This window comes from Passer montanus, unplaced genomic scaffold, assembly GCF_014805655.1.
Source record: "Passer montanus isolate IOZ18808 unplaced genomic scaffold, ASM1480565v1 scaffold1, whole genome shotgun sequence".
Classification (NCBI taxonomy): Eukaryota; Metazoa; Chordata; class Aves; order Passeriformes; family Passeridae; genus Passer; species Passer montanus.
Genome location: NW_024356504.1, coordinates 26,729,737 through 26,747,634, shown reverse-complemented (window position 1 = coordinate 26,747,634; position 17,898 = coordinate 26,729,737). Strand labels below are relative to the sequence as shown.

Sequence of the window (17,898 nt, the reverse complement as noted above, 5' to 3'; positions counted from 1 at the left end):
ATGGTGGGCAGCTTGTATTTTTCACTCACAGCTTTTGCTGCTCTAAGTACATTTTTATGGTGTTCTGTCACTTCCTACAGTGGAGCCCCACTGCTGAAGAGCCCGAGGTTGGCGTCCACACCTGTGGAACACGGAGCTCAGTTCTTTTTACAGCTCTATAATCATCAGGAGATGTGTAATAACTGCACTTTTACAAGGGACCTGTTAAACACAGGCTGTGAACTGGGTCCCAGGCACTTGACGCTGCACACCCAGCGCTTCCCACAGCCTGGCTCCTTCCTGCCAGTGCCACAGCTGCTGGGGACACCCTGGCTTTGGTGACACCTCCTGCTTGCTGTGTGGCTGGGGACAACCTCATTCAGGTGCCACAATCTGCTCCCCAAGACTGCCAGGGCTGGACACCTGTTTTCAGTGCCACCTCCTTCTCCCCACAACCACCAGAGCTGCTGACACGCTGATTTTGGTGCTCCCTCCCGTTCCCCAAAACCTGGGGACACCCCCTTTTGGTGTCACCTCCCACTCCCCAAACCACTGGGGCTGGAGGCATCCTGATTTCAGTGCCACCTCCCACTCCCCGGGAGCTGGGGACACCCAGATTTTGGTGCCATTTCGTGCTCTGATGGGACTGAGGCCACCCACATTTTGGTGCCACTTTGCCCTCCAGTGGGGCTGAGGACGCCCTGATTTCGGTGCTACCTCTTGCTCCCCGAGGGGGCTGGAAACGCCCTGATTTCAGTGCCACCTCCCACTCCCCGGGAGCTGGGGACACCCAGATTTTGGTGCCACTTCACGCTCCGGTGGGGTTGGGGACACCCAGATTTTGGTGCCACTTTGCCCTCCGGTGGGGCTGGGGAGACCCAGATTTTGGTGGCACCTCCCAGTCCCCAGGAGCTGGGGACACCCGGACTCCGGTGCCGCCCTGCAGTCCCCGTGGGGCTGGGGACACCCAGATTCCAGTGCCACCTCGCTGTGCCCGGGAGCTGGGGACACCCGGACTCCGGTGCCGCCCTGCAGTCCCCGTGGGGCTGGGGACACCCAGATTCCAGTGCCACCTCGCTGTGCCCGGGAGCTGGGGACACCCGGACTCCGGTGCCACCCTCCAATCCCCATGGGGCTGGGGACACCCAGACTCCGGTGCCACCTCCAGTCCCCGTGGAGCTGGGGACACCCAGATTCCGGTGCCACCTCCCAGTCCCCGGGAGCTGGGGACACCCGGACTCCGGTGCCACCGTCCAGTCCCCGTGGGGCTGGGGACAGCCGGACTCCGGTGCCACCTCGCTGTGCCGCCGCCGCCGGGGCACGGACGCGGCTCAGCATCAGCGGGGGCGGCGGAGCGGGACCCCGAGCCCCGAGCCCGCCCCGCTCCGCGCTCCCCTCCCGGGCCCTTCCCCGCACTCACCCTCCGTGCCGGGACACGGGGACAGCAGGACAGGGAGCGGCAGGACAGCAGGACAGCGGGGTGCTCGCCCCGGCCGTGCGGGCGGAGCGGGCGCAGGAGGCGCCGGGGCGGAGCGGCGGCTCGGACACGCCGTGCCCGCCCCCGGGGCGGTGGCACCTGCGGGCAGGGCGGGACCCCGACACCTGCGGGGAGAGGGGGCGGCTCCCCAACCCTCCCGGGGGTCCCTGGAGCTGAAACCCCCCCGACACCCCCATCCCTGGACCCGCGCATCTGTTTTCCATCAGAGCGCATCAAGGTGAGCATCAGGGATCCGGATCCCGAACTACCGAATATCCTCATTTTAGGATAAATGCAGCTTCCCTAGGGATCGGCTCTGCTGGAAAGTAAATTTAAAGTGTTTCAGTTTGAGCTAAGTGTTTGAATCAGCGGCAGCCTTGCGGTGGGTCTTTTTCTAGGGATGCAACTCCCATTCCTTTGTTTTCCCTGCGCTCTTGCGAAAGGTGGATCTTGGAAATGGATACAGTAATTAGTGCTGTTTTCATAGCGTTAATTAACAGCTGCAATCCCACATTCCGAAAACGAAATTGTAGGGATACACTTGCAAGCAGTCTGCTCTCTAATTGAGTTCGTCCTCCAGGCATGAGCTTTATCGAGGAGATCTTGAAGGGTGAATATTTTTTGACTCATGGAAGGAGCTCTGGCACCCTGCAGTGTTTGCCTTCCTCTGCAGGACTTTTGGGGAATGTTTGGACTTCCCACCTGCTGTCCTTAATATAAACCATCTCCACTGGAAAGCCTCTTTTACCCAGGTGGAGCCATCCTCATCCTGCTGGAGCTTCTCAGAGGGGGAGGAAGTGCCTCTTGTGCATTGAAACCAACATTTGTCACAATCCAAAATTTATTCAGCATTTTTAACAATCGACCCCAAATTTTACTGGACTAATTTCTAAGTCTGTTTATGTTTTTATGGTGCAAAAACCACATAATTCGAGTCTACTCAGCAGCAAAAAAAAAAAAAAAGACGTGAGCAATCCATTCCTACAGAAACCTTGGAGCACCCAGAATTTGCATTGCTGAGAAGAAAAGTAATGATTTAATTGTGAAATGCTCAGAGTAATAATTACTGGAAATAAGCTGTTTCTAAAGCTCCCAAGTATGACTTTAGGGAAGTGGCAGGGACACACAAATTTTTACATAAAGTGAGTGTAATATTCCTATAAAAATGGAAATACATGCACAAGGGAAGAGTCTCCCTGTCATCCTCCAGGCTAATGAAAAAGAGGAGGAAGAAGGAATATATCCATGGAGAGGTAGTACAGAGGATGAAATTATTTATTAAAAAAAAAAAATTAAAACTCTGCTGTGTTCATTCTCCAGTCACCCAAATCTTTTAATTAGTGCCCCTGGATCCCTGTCAGTGTCCAAATCCAGATTGGACAGGGCTTGGAGCAACCTGGGACAGTGGAAGGAGTCCCTGCCCATGGCAGTGGTGGAATGGGATGAGCTTTAAGGTCCATTCCAACCCAAACCAGTCTGGGATTTTATCATTTTGTGAATTCCTTTCTACAGGTTCAGAAGGAAAGCTGAAATCCAGCGGGGACTCAGCCCACTTTGGAGTGTGGTTCCACTGAATGGAATCTGGGAACATCCACAGCTGGGAGGGACCCACAGGATCATGGATCCAGCCCCTGTCCCGGCACAGGCACCCCAAAATCCCACCCTGAGCATCCCTGGGAGCGATCTCTAAATTCTCCAGGAGCTCTGGGGCTGTGCCCATTCCCTGGGAGCCTGGGCAGTGCCAGCACCCCATGGGGAAGAGCCTTGCCCTGACACCCACCCTAAACATGCCCGGACACAGCTCCAGGCATGCCCTCAGCCCTGTCCCTGTCACAGGGAGCTGTCGCTGCTGCACGGAGTGCCCTGTCCCGTGTCACACCAGGCCCACACGGCAGAGTTCAGTTCAGTTTTATTTTCCACTGTAACGGATTTCGAATGATACATCATGCAGTCTGCCAGTGTATCCATCCATCTCCGACAGAACTTCAGCACGAAGATAAAAGACTTCTCTCCACGGGCTGGGGGGAGGAGGAGGGTTCAGGTCTGCTATCAAGAGTTTAATACAGTTCAGCATCATTTGATGCAATGGCAAAAAAAAAAAATAAAAAAATTTCCCCTTGTTACCAGCAAAACGTGTCCACCATTTATTTATCTTTTTTTTTTGTTTTGTTTTTCTCTTCTTTTTTTTTTTCTCCTAAATTGAACACTACTGTAAAGATACATAGAGCCCAGAGAATACACATCTGCAGTACACGTTACACACTTTACAGACTAGACAGGGCTAACTCTACGCAGTGCCTCAGCCCGGGGGCCTCCATCCCGCACAGCGGATGGACGGCTCCTGCAGGCACACAGAGGACAAAACCAAAGCAAGGGGAGATCCAGATTATCCTGCCCACTCCTTTCCCTCTGTGTCCCCCCGTGGAGGAGTACTTCAGGCATGGTTATGTGAGGTATTTCTCCTCCAGCGAGGGGAATCTGGTGAGCCCTTTTCTTTCGGACCTGCGTCGCTGTTGTTTAAACAGTTCTTCCAATAAAACCATGCTCAAATTAGAAATCTTGATTTCGTTTATTTTCCAGCCTTAGGGCAGGGTTAGACAGGATATTGGGAAGGAATCCTGTGAGGGGGGGCAGGCCCTGGCACAGGGTGCCCAGAGCAGCTGTGGCTGCCCCTGGATCCCTGGAAGGGTCCAAGGCCAGGCTGGGCAGGGCTTGGAGCAGCCTGGGACAGTGGAAGGTGTCCCTGCCATCAGCTGTTCTATAAAATCCCTTCCAACCAAACTGTTCCATGATTCTATAATTTATAAAGATTTCAGACAAATGTGCATCTTAGTCCGTTAGGCTTTATAAAGTGAAACTGAAAAGCTACTCAAGGCTCTGTGGGCGCGAATTGTTGTAGCAAAATTTTTTTGGTGACTTATTTTTAAGTTTTCAGCATCTTCAGGATAATCCAGCTCTCACCCTTGTTGAGTTTAATACAAAACTTAAAAATGCATCAGCCAAGGTCTTTCCAAGCTTAAAACTTTCCTTGCTTTCCAGAAAACAAGTCGATGAAACGTAAACTCAAGGACAAACACAGGATATTTGAACATATCAATAAGAGAAGCTCAAGTGAGCCAGAAATACTTTTCAATTACTAGCAAAAAGAACAATATGCACTTTAGTTCCATCTGAAATCCGTTTTCCATTTGGGAATGGTATTTCCATCCCAGTTTGTCCCATGCATGACATTTTTGGATGTGAAATTTCATTTGCGCTGTACAAACCACAACTTTAAAAATGAGCCTGGAATAAATAGAACACAACACTCAAAGAGCAAAGAAAGGAAGATGGGGTCAGGAAACAGCAAGAGACAGGTTCTGATCTCTGCAGAGCAGATGTGTGGTTTTCCTTTCCAGATATAAAATGTGAAAGCCTTAGAAATGGTACAAAAGTTGAATATACAACACGCGGTACAAACTGAAGTTGCCTAATTAAAATAGGCTTCAAAAATAAAAATTGATACAAGCAGAGTATGTTCAAGTGAGAATTTGTAATTTCCAACTATCAGATATCTCGGGTATTTAATTTTGAGGATTTTAGGCCAAGGCATCTTTGGGGCACTGCTGAAAGTCCTCCTGCAGTGTTGGTGTAAAAGGGAACTTGGAGAAACTTCGTCGTTTTGCTGCTGGTGGCACTGACTGGCTGATCAGCACCAGCACGAGGAAGAGATGTCCAAGTTCACTTCTCCCTCAAGCTGCAGGGAGCTGGCAGAACTGTCCCCAAAAATTCCTGGTGATGCCTTGAGGAATCCAGACCTTTTTGTTGTCATGAATGCTGCATTTACAATAGAATTCTGTACCGAACTCTGAGAGACACAACAAAAAGTTTGCCTACAGTACAAAAATCTTCGACAGCAAATAAGCTTGGGATCTTTTCCTAGAACCAAAACAAGAGGATTATTAATTCCTAGTAGAAAGCTCAGCTCTGACCAGCTGGTAAGATAGCACAGAGGAGTTCTGAGTTAGTGATTTTATTAAAGATTGCATATGGCAAGTTCACAGTTCATTCTTCTGGCAGTGCACATGCACGTAACGAAAGAAAATATAAAACTTTGGAAAATACAAAATAAATTAAATACATGCAAATCTGCAACTTCATTAAATATGTTTAGCAAAATGCTCCCCCAAAATAGTGCAACATTAAAAAAAAACACACCTCAAAAAACAAAAAACAAAAACCAGTTAAATTAAGTTTAACTTACTTTGCAACACCCTAATTTCAGTAGAAAAAAATACCTAAAGTCAACTCACAATCTTCCAAAACGCTCTACGGAACTGAAGAGCTCTACACCTACACATTCAGAAATTAAAAAAAAATCCCAATCAATCTCAAATTAAAAAAGAGCAAACGTCTGCAAAAGAAGACCAGAGGGCTACGCTCGGCTGGAGCTTTCCTGGAATTCCAGCTTCCTGGAGCCTTCCTGGAATCCCGGCTTCCTGGAGTCCCACCTGCCCCAGGAGATGGGGAGGGAGGGAGGAGGAGGAGGAGGAGGAAAAGGAGGAGCAGCACCTTCTGCCTGCCAGCAGAACCTTCCCAGAGCAATTCCAGTGCCCCCTTGCTGGGAAGATGGAAATTTGCTGTCTGAGAGATCCAGGGAAGGCTTTTCCTTCCCTCTGGATCTTCCACAGGATGTGTGGATATAATGGCTTAGAAAGACATTCCCTTCCCCTGGAAACGGGCTCCTCACATCCCAGCAAAAAAAATTCCCAAATTTGTTCTACAAAGGACAGTTCGAGTGTACAACTCTCACCTCCTTTAGGATTTTTTCTAAGGAAAGGTTTGGGGGATTTTATTTTCCTTTGTTCTGGTAGGGGACTGTTCCCTCCGGGATCTGAATTCCGGTGTGAACAGATCAGGGCTTGTCTGGGGAAAGGAGGAGGGGGGAGATGCTGGTCGGATTTTCCAAGGCAAGATTTCCACAGCATTCTGAAATCCTTCAAAAACTCCTAGGGAACAACTCTTACAAACACGTGGCTAAGCCGTCCCACTCCAGGAAAACCCACCACTGTAGGGAGAACTACAAGGGAATAGGAGCTGAATTTTGAAACAGGTCACACAGATAAATTCATGGAACTACCAAACTTCAAATCCTACATCTATACTAACAGATTTCTCTGCATCCCATTTGTTCTTTACCAGGTACTGCAATAAAGGTTATTTTATACAGTCCAAAGATATTTTTTTTTTTAAATCAGGATATTACAAATGGTTCTTTGGGGAAATTTCCTTCTGAAAATGTTAAGCAGTAAAATTAAACCACATAGCAGCACATTTTCATCCCCTAAAAATATAAAATAATATGTATATTATACAGGAAATCAGTCATGACAGAGCACAATCACCTGCCTTTGATGGCACTTGGTCATTGAGTAATTAATTCCTTGATGCCAGAAGTCGGGAATTACCGATGCCAACGGAGGACTCGGAAAAAAAACAAACCAAAAGCATCACTCTGAGTGGAGAAGCCCCAACCTAAGCAGCGCCAAGGGGTGGTGGAATTCGGAGTGGCAGACTCCCTATCATCCTTACTGAGGTGGGGATGTTCCAGACACTGTACAAGGATCTGGAGGAGCTGAGCTGGACACTTCTGTACACGTGGAGATCCTACGAAGCTCGGAGTACCTGGAGCGGGGCGTCGCCGCCGGCCGTGGGAAGCGCAGGATGGGCAGGACGTGGGCCGGGTTGGAGAGGGGCAAAAAAGAAACTAATGTGACTTAATGACAGTCCTTAACATGCTAAGTGGAACTGACCTGCCAGAGAGAGCGAGAAAGGGAAGGGAAATTAGTGGGTTTGGGGGGTTGGAAAGCAGAGCGCCCAAATGGGATGGGCAGCAAACAAAGATCTGCAATCACGTTTTAAAAAGTTATGGAATTTGGGTCTCACAAAATGAGCCAGTGATCCTGATGGAATTCACTCCCTGCCACCTCTGCAGCCTGGAGTTATGTCTCACCCAAACACTGTGGGAAATGGATTTGTAAAAAATTCTCAACATGTGTTAAAATTCACACCATCACAATCAAAACCCAACTATTTCCTAATTACAAAACAATATAAACCTTTCTTAGCCTATCAGCTTTTACCACATCATACTACAAATGCCTTAAAGCCAATAATATAAAATTACCCCTCATGAGTCCTGCTACAATACATCTTTCATAGTTCTGTTTCTCCAAAGTATCCAGTCTTTTTTTACAAAACCATCCCTTGAAATTTATTTCTAGTTCCATTTCTCTCTCAACAATGTCTGTCCTATTCCATGGTATTTCTAAATCAACATTTCTTATCTCAAAGTTTACATACAGATACACACTATGTGAACCTTCTATCAAGTTTTAAGAATTTTCTACAAATCCATTTCCCACAAACACTCCAACTTTTTTTTCCCCTTTAATTTTCTCTTCCTTTCATGGGATTTTTCTCTTGGCTCATTGGATGTGCTGAAGAGCTGGTGTGTTTTTATCTCATGTAATAAGGTGGGAGGGGGGAAAGTAACAGCAGCAGAATTTGAAAATTATAAAATCAAAAGGATGAAAAAATACAAATTCAAACCAATCCTTCTGTTCTCTGTCTCCTGACAGAAATATTTTCCTGATATATATACACATATATAAAATAAGTGTTTACAGAAAAACCTGAAATATCTCATATATAATATCATGATAATATTATAAAAATATACTCTATAATTTTATATATGCACATTATACAAGCACATTTTATTAAAACCCACATTTCTTTCTCTTCCATCTGCTGGGTTAATCAATCATAACCACCGACCAGTCTAACAGCACTAAGTGTCTTTTATCTTTATGGTGAATAATGAATGAACACAAGATAAATCTCTCCTCAGCAAATGTTGAAACAGGAACTTCAATTTTATTTCTCTGCTGTTAAATGACTACAAAAGAGAGTTTTGTTCTAGTGCCAGCTGGGTAGAGCTGCCCCATTCCAAAGCACTTTCTGCAGAGCCTAGGAATGTCTGAACAATAATCAGGAAAAAATCTGGATGAAGTTCTCCCTGCACTGGCAGCACCTTTACTAACACCCTTACTCCAACCCCTGGGTTTCCATCCAGGCTCAGAATTCAGGTTGCTCAGATACTCCCAATTTTGGCAGCCAAATACTTGGAATTTGCCAATAAAATTCTTAACCAAAGGACCAAAACTGAGGAGAACTGACCTTCTCCAATCACGCTGCAGCCTCCTGGACTACACCTTCCACACTTATTTCTGGATGTGAGCAAAAAATCTAGAACACATTGTTGAAATGGTTTCTTTCCAACCTCTAGGGCTGCCATTTGGTTTCCAAATTTTTCCTGTTTTTTCCAGAAACCCCAAGCTGTAACTTTATCCAGTTTCTCCTGGTATGTTCCATCTTCTTTTACTCCAGCCTCATTTTCCCTGGTGCTCCTCTGCAACATGGCCTGAACCTGCTCATCTCCATAGCCCTCAAATTTAAACCTCAACATCTGAAATATCTGGTATTTTATGCCTCCTGATTGCTTTTTCTTGGCTTCCACAGTCCTGCCTTGTTATTACAAACCCATCTAGTTTGAAGTGTGGTTATTTCATTAATACCTTTCATTAATCTACAGTTGTTCACCTGACACGTGTGGCCTGTTTGAGTCTGACTCTTCATTTCACTGCAGCTGGCAAATTAAAGGTGCATTTACTTGAGGCAGGTGGCAGCTTTTCCCCCTCAGAGTAGCTGTTACAAGAAATGTTTAGAAATCCTTGACAAGGCTCTGTATCCCACTTTTTGCCAGGTCACAGAGGTGGGAATGCAATGAAGCAGATGGGCAGAGGCACCTCACTCCTGAGGTGGAAAAGCCAATTTCAGACCAGAATGGACAAAACCACTCAGCAAAGCCTTGCCCTAATTTATCCACAGAGGAAATATTTGTTGCTGGAAGCTCATGGCAAACACAATGAGCAGGAACAATCCCCCAGCACAATAACAGCTTGAGTGTGGCGTGATGGATGCTTGGCATGCAAGCCTGACATGAAACACTCCCCAAAAAAAGCTAAAAACAACCAAGAATGCCTCAAGGAGACCACAGACCATAAAGAGAGTTGTGAGACAGAATTAATCCTCAAGGAGGGCAGAAAGCCAAACTTGGAGGGACAAGTTTGCTGTCCCCAGGCTGCTTTTCTCAGCCACCCGCTGCCATCCGGCTCTTGGCATGTCTGTGGCATAAAGTGATCATGTAAAATAATGCAGATAAAAAATCTCTCCAATAATGAGCATGTAAAGAAAGAAATGGCAGGATGGAGTCCATGGAACAGTCTCCTGGGAATATGCTGCTCATCTTTTGCTTAGGAGAAACTCTCAAGCCCTGGCAATTAAAGTAAAATATTTAGGGATTTTTTTTTTTATTTTAATGAAGAGAACTAAGAGTGCAAAGTGTGCCAAATGGTGACACTCAAATTTGGAGATGTTGCTTGTTGCCACTGACAGCTGCTCTACCCCTATCCCAGGCTAGAATATCCCAACATAGAAACACATCCATGGTACAGAAAGCAGAAGATGATGCTGGCAGAAGGAACCTCTGGATCTGTATTTTTACTACATGAGTTTCATACCTCTGTGTGTGAATTTTGGTCCAGATTTACCAGAGCAGTTTTTAAAAAACTTTTAAGTGCTAAGTCATTAAAATAAAACCTCTCCTCAGCAGCTGGCAAAGCCTCTTAACAGGCACTCAATTAACGAGTATTGTAATTATCAGCAAACAACTACTAAAAATAGAAAAAAAATTACTGTGGATCTCCTAAAAGCAAGATGAAATATAAGGGAACTGCGTGATCAGTGGGAGAAGAGGTGAGTAAGTTACTCGGGCCTTACCTCTCGTTTATTTGGTGTTGTGGTAGTAGCTGGAGTTGGACATCCCTCCCCCTCGGATGGCGTGGACGGCCGTCGGAGAGGACGCTGGGTAGTGACCAGGGCGGATGGGCTTGGCTGCACAGGGGAAGGAGGCACCAAACAAGACATTTTACCTTTCCCATTTTAGCTTCCCACCTCCCCTTCTCCTCCAAGGGAAACCCCACTGTTTCCCAACTCAGTGGTTTCTGATCCAGCTGTGCAGAACACAGCACTCCCTGCTTTGGCCAACAACAAATACACCCATTTTCCTGCTGGCACATCCTTTTTCCTGCTAGCAGATCCTTTTTCCTGCTGGCAAAGCCCTTCCACCTTCCCATGCGTTGGATCTGCAAAGATTCTGGACTGTCCAACAACAGAGGGAAGTCACTTGGTGGGCAGTGAGGCAGTTTTTATGTCTAATTTACACCATTCCAGAAGATGTCATGAAAAAGCTTGGATGGTTTCCTACAAGAGGAAGCATTCAGGAGGTGACACTTTGTGCTGTGTGATTCCCCCTCAAGATTTAATATCCCAATATTGTCATCTCCATCTAAACCATTATCCTTTTTAATCCCAAGAAATCATTCCAAGAATTGCCCCATGCTTCTGTTGTGCGCACGCTTTACATTGTGCCTGGGAGATATATCAATATCTGGAGTACAAAGGAAGATTTTTTGGAATTAAATCACATGGAGGAGTAATCAGGGGGAAAAAAGAGAAATGGACAAGGTTCAGCAAGGCAAGGAAAGAATGAAAGCAGAGAGGGAGCGTGCAGGGGGAGGAGGAGGAAGAAAGTCAGAGACTAATTTAAGGAGACAAGTTTTCAGGTCACTAGAAGGGCACACAAGACCCATTATGCCCTTTATTTACCCAGTGGAACAGCAGAGCCTCTTTAAACTCGAGGTGGGGCAAATTCCATGAAAAAGCGAGGCCTTTGAAGATTCCTGTGCAGCAGGGGAGAAGCAACCCCTATGTTTTACTCCCTCCCCTCAACCCCCAGCAACCACCCGAGCCTGAAGCACGTGGGCAGCCCCTTTAGCTCCATGTCCTCACCAATTTGGGCAGAGTGTGCTCTCCGGGCCATGTTTTTGGCTCTCACGGCCTCCTTAATGCGATCCACCTCCTGCTGGTAGCGCTTGCGGTCGCGCATGGCGTTTTCCTTGGCCTCCTTCAGTGCACTCTCCAGGGCCTTAACTCTCTCTGCCGTAGCTCGAAGGCGTTTCTCCAGCTTAGGAAGCTCGCAACGAAGATCTGCATTATCACGTACCAGCTGTGGGGGAAAGCCAGGCAAAATTAAAGGAGGTCAAAAGAAAGGGGAGAAAATCTCCTCAGAGAAATGGCGGGAAAGCTGCCTCACAGAGAGGAAACGCCACCATGCTCTCCATACGTCATGTACTAAAATGAAACAGATTTATTCTAGAAATCAATGTAAAATCTTAGTTTAAAGAGAAATTTAGAATGTCCTGAGCTGGAATGGACCCACAAGGTGAAAAGAAAGTGGCAAAAATCTCCTCAGAGAAATGGCGGGAAAAGTCCCCTCATGACAAGAGAGAAAACGCCACTGGTTGCTCTACACACCTCGTGTACTAAAATTAAACAGGTTTCCTCTAGAAATTAATGTAAAAATATTAGTTTAAAGAGGAATTTATAATGTCCTGAGCTGGAATGGACCCACAAGGTCAAAAGAAAGCAGCAAAAATCTCCTCAGAGAAATGGCGGGAGGACTCCCCTCATGAGGAGAGTGGAAATGCCACTGGTTGCTCTCCATGTCCCATGTACTAAAATTAAATCAATTCCTTCTAGAAATTAATGTAAAAAATCTTAGTTTAAAGAGAAATTTAGAATGTCCTGAGCTGGAATGGACCCACAAGTTCAAAAGAAAGCGACAAAAATCTCCTCAGAAAAATGGCAGGAAAAGTCCCCTCATGAGGAGAGAGAAAACACCACCATGCTCTCCATATGTCATGTACTAAAATAAAACAGGTTTATTCCAGAAATTTATGTAAAAATCCTAGGTTAAATAGAAATTTAGAATGTCCTGAGCTGGAATGGACTCACAAGGATCAAGTCCAGCTCCTTACCCCACACAGGGCACCCCAACAATCCCACCCTGTGCCTGAGAGCATCATCCAAGCTCAGTTTTACTCATAAAATTCACTTCTCTGGCTGAGGAGTGATATTCATTTAAACTGTCCAGAAAGAGCAAAGAAAAATAGAGTTTATTCCATTCAGCAAGATTCCACAGAGCTGATCCTGAAAGATGAGGACTCCAGGACCAGCCCTGCTACTGCAAAGCACTTGACAGCCAGATTTGCTTCTCTACACATCCAAAACTGCAGCAGAACAGAGAAATTTCCAGGATTTTGCAAATCCTCGATCACCTCATTATTTTAAAATAATAGTTTTACAGACAACACCAGGGATCACCCCAAGTGCATAATTTCCAGTGGTTCTGATGTGTTCACCTCTGTGTTCCCTACTCAGCCATGTGGGAAAACTGGGAACTTCACTAAGAAATCACTTTTAGGCCTGCAACTACAAATATAATGATTATAGGCAACTTTGAATTCGTGCACCTCCTCAGTTTAACATGAACCTGAGCAAGGTCTATCAATGATACAAATCACATCTGACCTCCCATGCAGCAACAGCCAAGAGAGGATTGATTTTTAATAAACACAAAACTGATCCAAATGGGCAGAAAAGCCAGCACAATTTCTACTGAACAGATTACACCACTGCTGGAAGTCAACAGAAATCTGCTCCAAAGGAGTGATTCTCCTTTTTCTCGAGCTAAAAGTGGATTAACAACCACATTAATAATGCAGCAAAGCAACAGCATGTCCTGACATTCACACGTTGTTTAACAATCAGAGCATTTTACACCTGCTGGGCCAGGCTTAGTGCTGGAGAAAAACACAAACAAGCTAAAAAAACATTGTCACAATGTGCTTTTTCTGCAAGTGCTGAACCCTTGTTGTGTGAAATAGCTGTGATACAAAATTCAAGCAGGATGGTATCAAGTCCAATGTCACTTTTCTCTGAAAGTTTCCTACAAGATGTGGATTCCAAGTTGATTTTGAGTAAATACACGCTAATGAGAGCTATAAAAATCCACATTTGAAAGCCAGCAGATGCATGAAACGAGTGCAAAAAAAAGGCAAAATGGTAAAAGAAAAACCACTCCGAACATGTCCCAGTTTCCACATTTAGAAAGTAGGTCTTGAAACCATCTGTTCCCTGGGAATCTGAAAACCCCAAACCTTAGCAGACACTTGTCACAGTCCAGCACTTCCTGCTCTTTGGGCACTTCCACAGAAATAATTAAAGCAAATCTGGGAGTGTGGGTCACTAATACAGTTCAGGAGAGTGCAGTGCACACTGTCATGCCACTGCTCAAAAAAGAAATCAAAACAGCTTTAGTGCTTTGTGTTGTGCACCTGAACAGTGGCACACAGCTTCAGCATAGTGGGAGAGGGATTTCAGGGAGAAATCCTTCCCTGTGAAGGTGGGGAGGCCCTGGATCCCTGGAAGTATCCAAGGCCAGGCTGGACAGGGCTTGGAGCAGCCTGGGACAGTGGAAGGTGTGGGACATGGGACTGGATGGGCTGGACTGGATTCCCACGTGGGATAGGACTGGATGAGCTTTAATTCCAGATCTGGGATTGTATGAAACTGGAATTCCATGAAGGAGGGACGACACACAAATGGACCAGCCCAGAAATGACCAACCTTGGCACCCCAGGGAGGCACCAGCCCTTCAGCTGCACAGAAAACCCCAATTCCATTGTTTTCACTGAAAACTCTGCTGGTTGAATCCACTCCAACCACCTCCAGGGTGCCTCTGAGCAGCTTCAGGCCACGAGTCAAATTGGGGATGCACAATCCATCCAGAAAACAGCTATTTTTATGTATTTCCTAGTGCCAAAACCGATCTATTTTCATAGGAAAAAACTTCCTTATTTACCACATTCCTAGAAGTACAGAGAGTGGGAAGAGCAGCTCTAGCTCCCAGTTCCAAGGAGTTTAGTGGGTAGCTTTTCCTCAGACAAGTTACCTTCCAAAATTACCCTTGTAAATATTAAAAAAGTGCATTTTTTGATGGAGGAAGGGAAAGGAGGGGAAAGGAGGAGAAAAGAACCTTTACCTGTTTGTGAACCTTTGTAAGTTGTTCCAGGTTGTTCTCAAGAAAGGAAATTTTCTGCTTCTGCGCCGCGCTTCCACCTCCATCATCACTATCCAGTTCAACACTCTGCACACAAAATTGCAACACTCAGCAAAGCCAGGCACTAACTCAAGGGGAAGTTCAGCTCCTTGGAAATTTGAGCTCCCCAAAGGCAAAAAAGTCTTACAGAGCCCCAGATTTAAGAGAAATTATTTTAAGTCTTTGTTTGATTTTTAAGAATTGCATTTCACCTTACACAAAAAAAACCCCAATCTATTTTTACTGAACAATTATGGGGGGATCTTGAATAGGAAAATCAAGTTATACTAAATAATTTCTGAAGGTCATCATCTTTGAGAATTTTGTAGCTGAACTGCACTGGATAAATTCACTTCCCTCACCCACCAACATTTTCCTTATCAAATTAGGACCAAATAAAAGCTGATAAACATCACAACATCTTTAATCTTGTTTCTCACTGATACTAAAAAGACATTATCCCATTTTGTAAATGCATGCACTAAAGGCTTCCAGCAAATCACAAGAATACTGGGGAAAAAGAGAAGATTTGGGTTTAAAAGAGCAGAGCTTTACTTTTTTAACACGGGTGGTAAGATCCTGGACAAACAGCTTGCGCAGATTGTGAAGAGTCTGGAGCTCTCTTGCCTGGAATAAAAATAACAAAACAATAATTTTTAGAAAAGCACAAATGACTAGGACACAGTAGATGCTCTGGTGTAAAAGTTCTCCTTGGGTTTGAGTTGGTAAGAGGAGAAAAGAACTTTGGATTTTCTCTCTATGAATCACTGTGAATGCACAAAATAAACCCCACCCAGCCCCAAAACCACACTGAAGAGAACAATTTATCCAACCTGGTAAAACCAACCTTTTTAAATTTTAATTTAGGTAGTTCAAAGCTGTTTACTCAAAAATTAAAATATGTATCACCAGGGTGTACAGATAGAGAGGGAAAAGCTGAATAAAGTGTAATTAAGGCCTACCACTGTTTCCTCCAGCCCTTTAAGGTCTTCTCTTGCTTGTTCCCTTTTATCATTAAGGAGGCTGGAAAGATCACAACATGAAACAAAAATCAATCACAAAAAACAAAGGAGAATCAACAGCATCCACCTGGAGCAGCACATCTGCAGGTGGCAGCAAATTGCACATCTCTAATTATGCTTTTCACTGCCCCAAATATCCAATTTTATCACTTGGAAAGACTGAGTCACCACTTCCATCTTTGTGTCCACACTTGGGATTTTTCTCTCTCGTTTCCAGGAAAGGCTTTTACTCAAACATCTGATTTAAAACCCCAAAAAAAGTCAAGAAACTCCACAACAAATTCCCAACTTCTTTCATGCTTGTTTTGCTGTGTATTAAGGAATTAGAGATTTAAGGTTTGCTGGGATATTTCATAAAATCAGAGCTCTAATGATCTCTTTTTGGTAGTGATCAAAGCCACTATTGAAAAGCCTGTGATATAAAAATAGAAAGTAATTGGTAATTATTTATTAGTAGCTCCTGCTGACTTTGCTACTAAAATTATATTTTCAGTGTGAATACTCTGACACAAATCCCTCTCCCTAGCACATTTTCCACACGTGAAGAGGTTCAGGGATACCAAACTGTGCACTTACATGAGCTTTTCCAGTTTCATTTCTCTTTCTTGGTCCTCAATTTTTAATTTATCATAATCAGCACTCAGCTTCTCCTGTTCCAGCTGCAGCTTCTGGTTCATGCTGGAAATGTGAAAGGAAAAGTCAGCCCAGCTCAGGAGGAAGGGAGGGAAAATCTCCACAAACAAAATGGGATTGGGCAGAGGAAAAGTAAAGCTGTAACTCTCTACTGAATAACTCTGGAAGAAATGAAGCATGAAGAACCTGGAGGACATTATTTTAAAATATTGGAGAGCTAAATTCAGTGGTTTGTTTTGTTTGCCTTAGAGGAGGACCCAAATTGTTATTGGCATCTTTCTGCCTTGCTTCCTCATTTCCCTACAATTAATCTTTGTCCGTACACAATAAATATGATAAAATAATGCCTAGATTTTAGAAAAGGAAGAACACAGGAGGAAAGCCTAGCAGAGTCACATTGGTGTGTGAGGAAAAAATATAGAAATGTGTGAAAATAGGAGCTGTTGGAGTCACTCTCCGATGGTCGGGGCAGGACTGGCTGCTGTGAGAATCTCAAAACCTTCCTGGGGATGTGGTTCAGTGGTGAACTCAATGACCTTAAAGGATTTTCCAACCCAAATGATCCCACGATCCTTTAAAACCTGCTCTGCCCCAAGCTCCTCTCACCTCCTGACCTGCAGGTGCAACATCACCCTTTTTTCAAAACTCTATAATTTTTATGGCCTTGTTAAAGCTCCCCAATAAAGAATAAGGCACTGTAATCCAGCCTGCAAAATAATTACAGGGTTGGCTGCTGCGTGTAAGGACAGAACTTGCAAAGAAGCATCAATCAAACCTAACAAAGCCAAGCCCAAACATCCCAGGCCAGAGGAGGGACGGGGAGGGTGAACTTACTCCCTGATTTCGTCAATTATTTTCTGCTTCTCTTCGATCTCATCCCTCAGCCTGGACAGCTGCTTCTGGTGGGCTTCCCTGTGGCTCTCCATCTGCTGCTCCAGAGCCTTCTGCAAGCACAGAGCAGGGAATCAGAGCCACCCAGGGACACACAGCTCCCTCCTCCCCAGCCTCTGCATTTGAGGGGAACCACAAAATCCAGTCAGGAGTCTGCCTGGCATTTCCTTCTGTCATCACCGAACTCTGGGCCTGCTCATCCAACCTTTTCAGCAACAGATGTACAACAATTTTGACTCATTTTCTTGCAAAAAGTACCCCATGAAAACCTATTTGTGGCTTGGCCACAAATGCCACTGATTCTACACCAATCCTCTCTTATTTCCCCTGTTTATTCACCCAGGAAATACTTGCACAGCTCTACCTGTGACAGAAATAAAACCCAAACCTCTGAGAATTGTTTATCCACAGCCCTGCTATTGAAATTGTTATTTAAATTTAAACTCTAGGAGTAAATACGCCTCAAGCAACAGGAAAAACTCAATTTATGTCTTTAGACTGCTAACACAAACTGCTTTTTTCCTTGGAGCTGTAAAGTACAAGCACTTTAATCACAACTGCTTTAATCACTTTACAACTGCTTAAAATGTTTATGATGGAGGGAAAAGTTCTGCAGCTGGCAAACTTCTATCACTGTCCTTGTAAAACTGTATTTTTCCTTGTCTGCAACGTGCAACCCCATCAGCACGACTCATTATTGCAAACATTTCCTGGCATTCCGAAGGAAAAATACCAGAAAACACATTTATATATTTTATTATTATTTCCAGGAGATAATCCGAATTCCAGCC

General features: G+C 44.9%; 1 protein-coding gene and 1 long non-coding RNA gene across 2 annotated transcripts in view; one reads left to right on the top strand and one right to left on the bottom strand.

Annotated features, from left to right (window-relative positions):
- The first annotated feature begins 1,565 nt into the window (after positions 1-1,565).
- LOC120497925 lies at positions 1,566-4,791 on the top strand. Its single transcript, XR_005626593.1, has 2 exons — positions 1,566-1,694; positions 2,969-4,791. It is a non-coding gene; the product is annotated as an uncharacterized LOC120497925 (long non-coding RNA).
- Positions 3,354-17,898, bottom strand: part of KIF5C (kinesin family member 5C) — a 72,756-nt gene continuing 58,211 nt past the window's right edge. Inside the window, exons 19-26 of the mRNA XM_039700032.1 lie at positions 17,051-17,160; positions 16,160-16,261; positions 15,524-15,584; positions 15,117-15,188; positions 14,505-14,609; positions 11,411-11,627; positions 10,340-10,453; positions 3,354-7,248 (exon numbers count right to left, since the gene is read on the bottom strand). Of these exons, the coding sequence (XP_039555966.1) occupies positions 10,347-10,453; positions 11,411-11,627; positions 14,505-14,609; positions 15,117-15,188; positions 15,524-15,584; positions 16,160-16,261; positions 17,051-17,160 (774 nt within the window). The 3' untranslated portion in view covers positions 3,354-7,248; positions 10,340-10,346. The remainder of the gene's footprint in view (positions 7,249-10,339; positions 10,454-11,410; positions 11,628-14,504; positions 14,610-15,116; positions 15,189-15,523; positions 15,585-16,159; positions 16,262-17,050; positions 17,161-17,898) is intronic.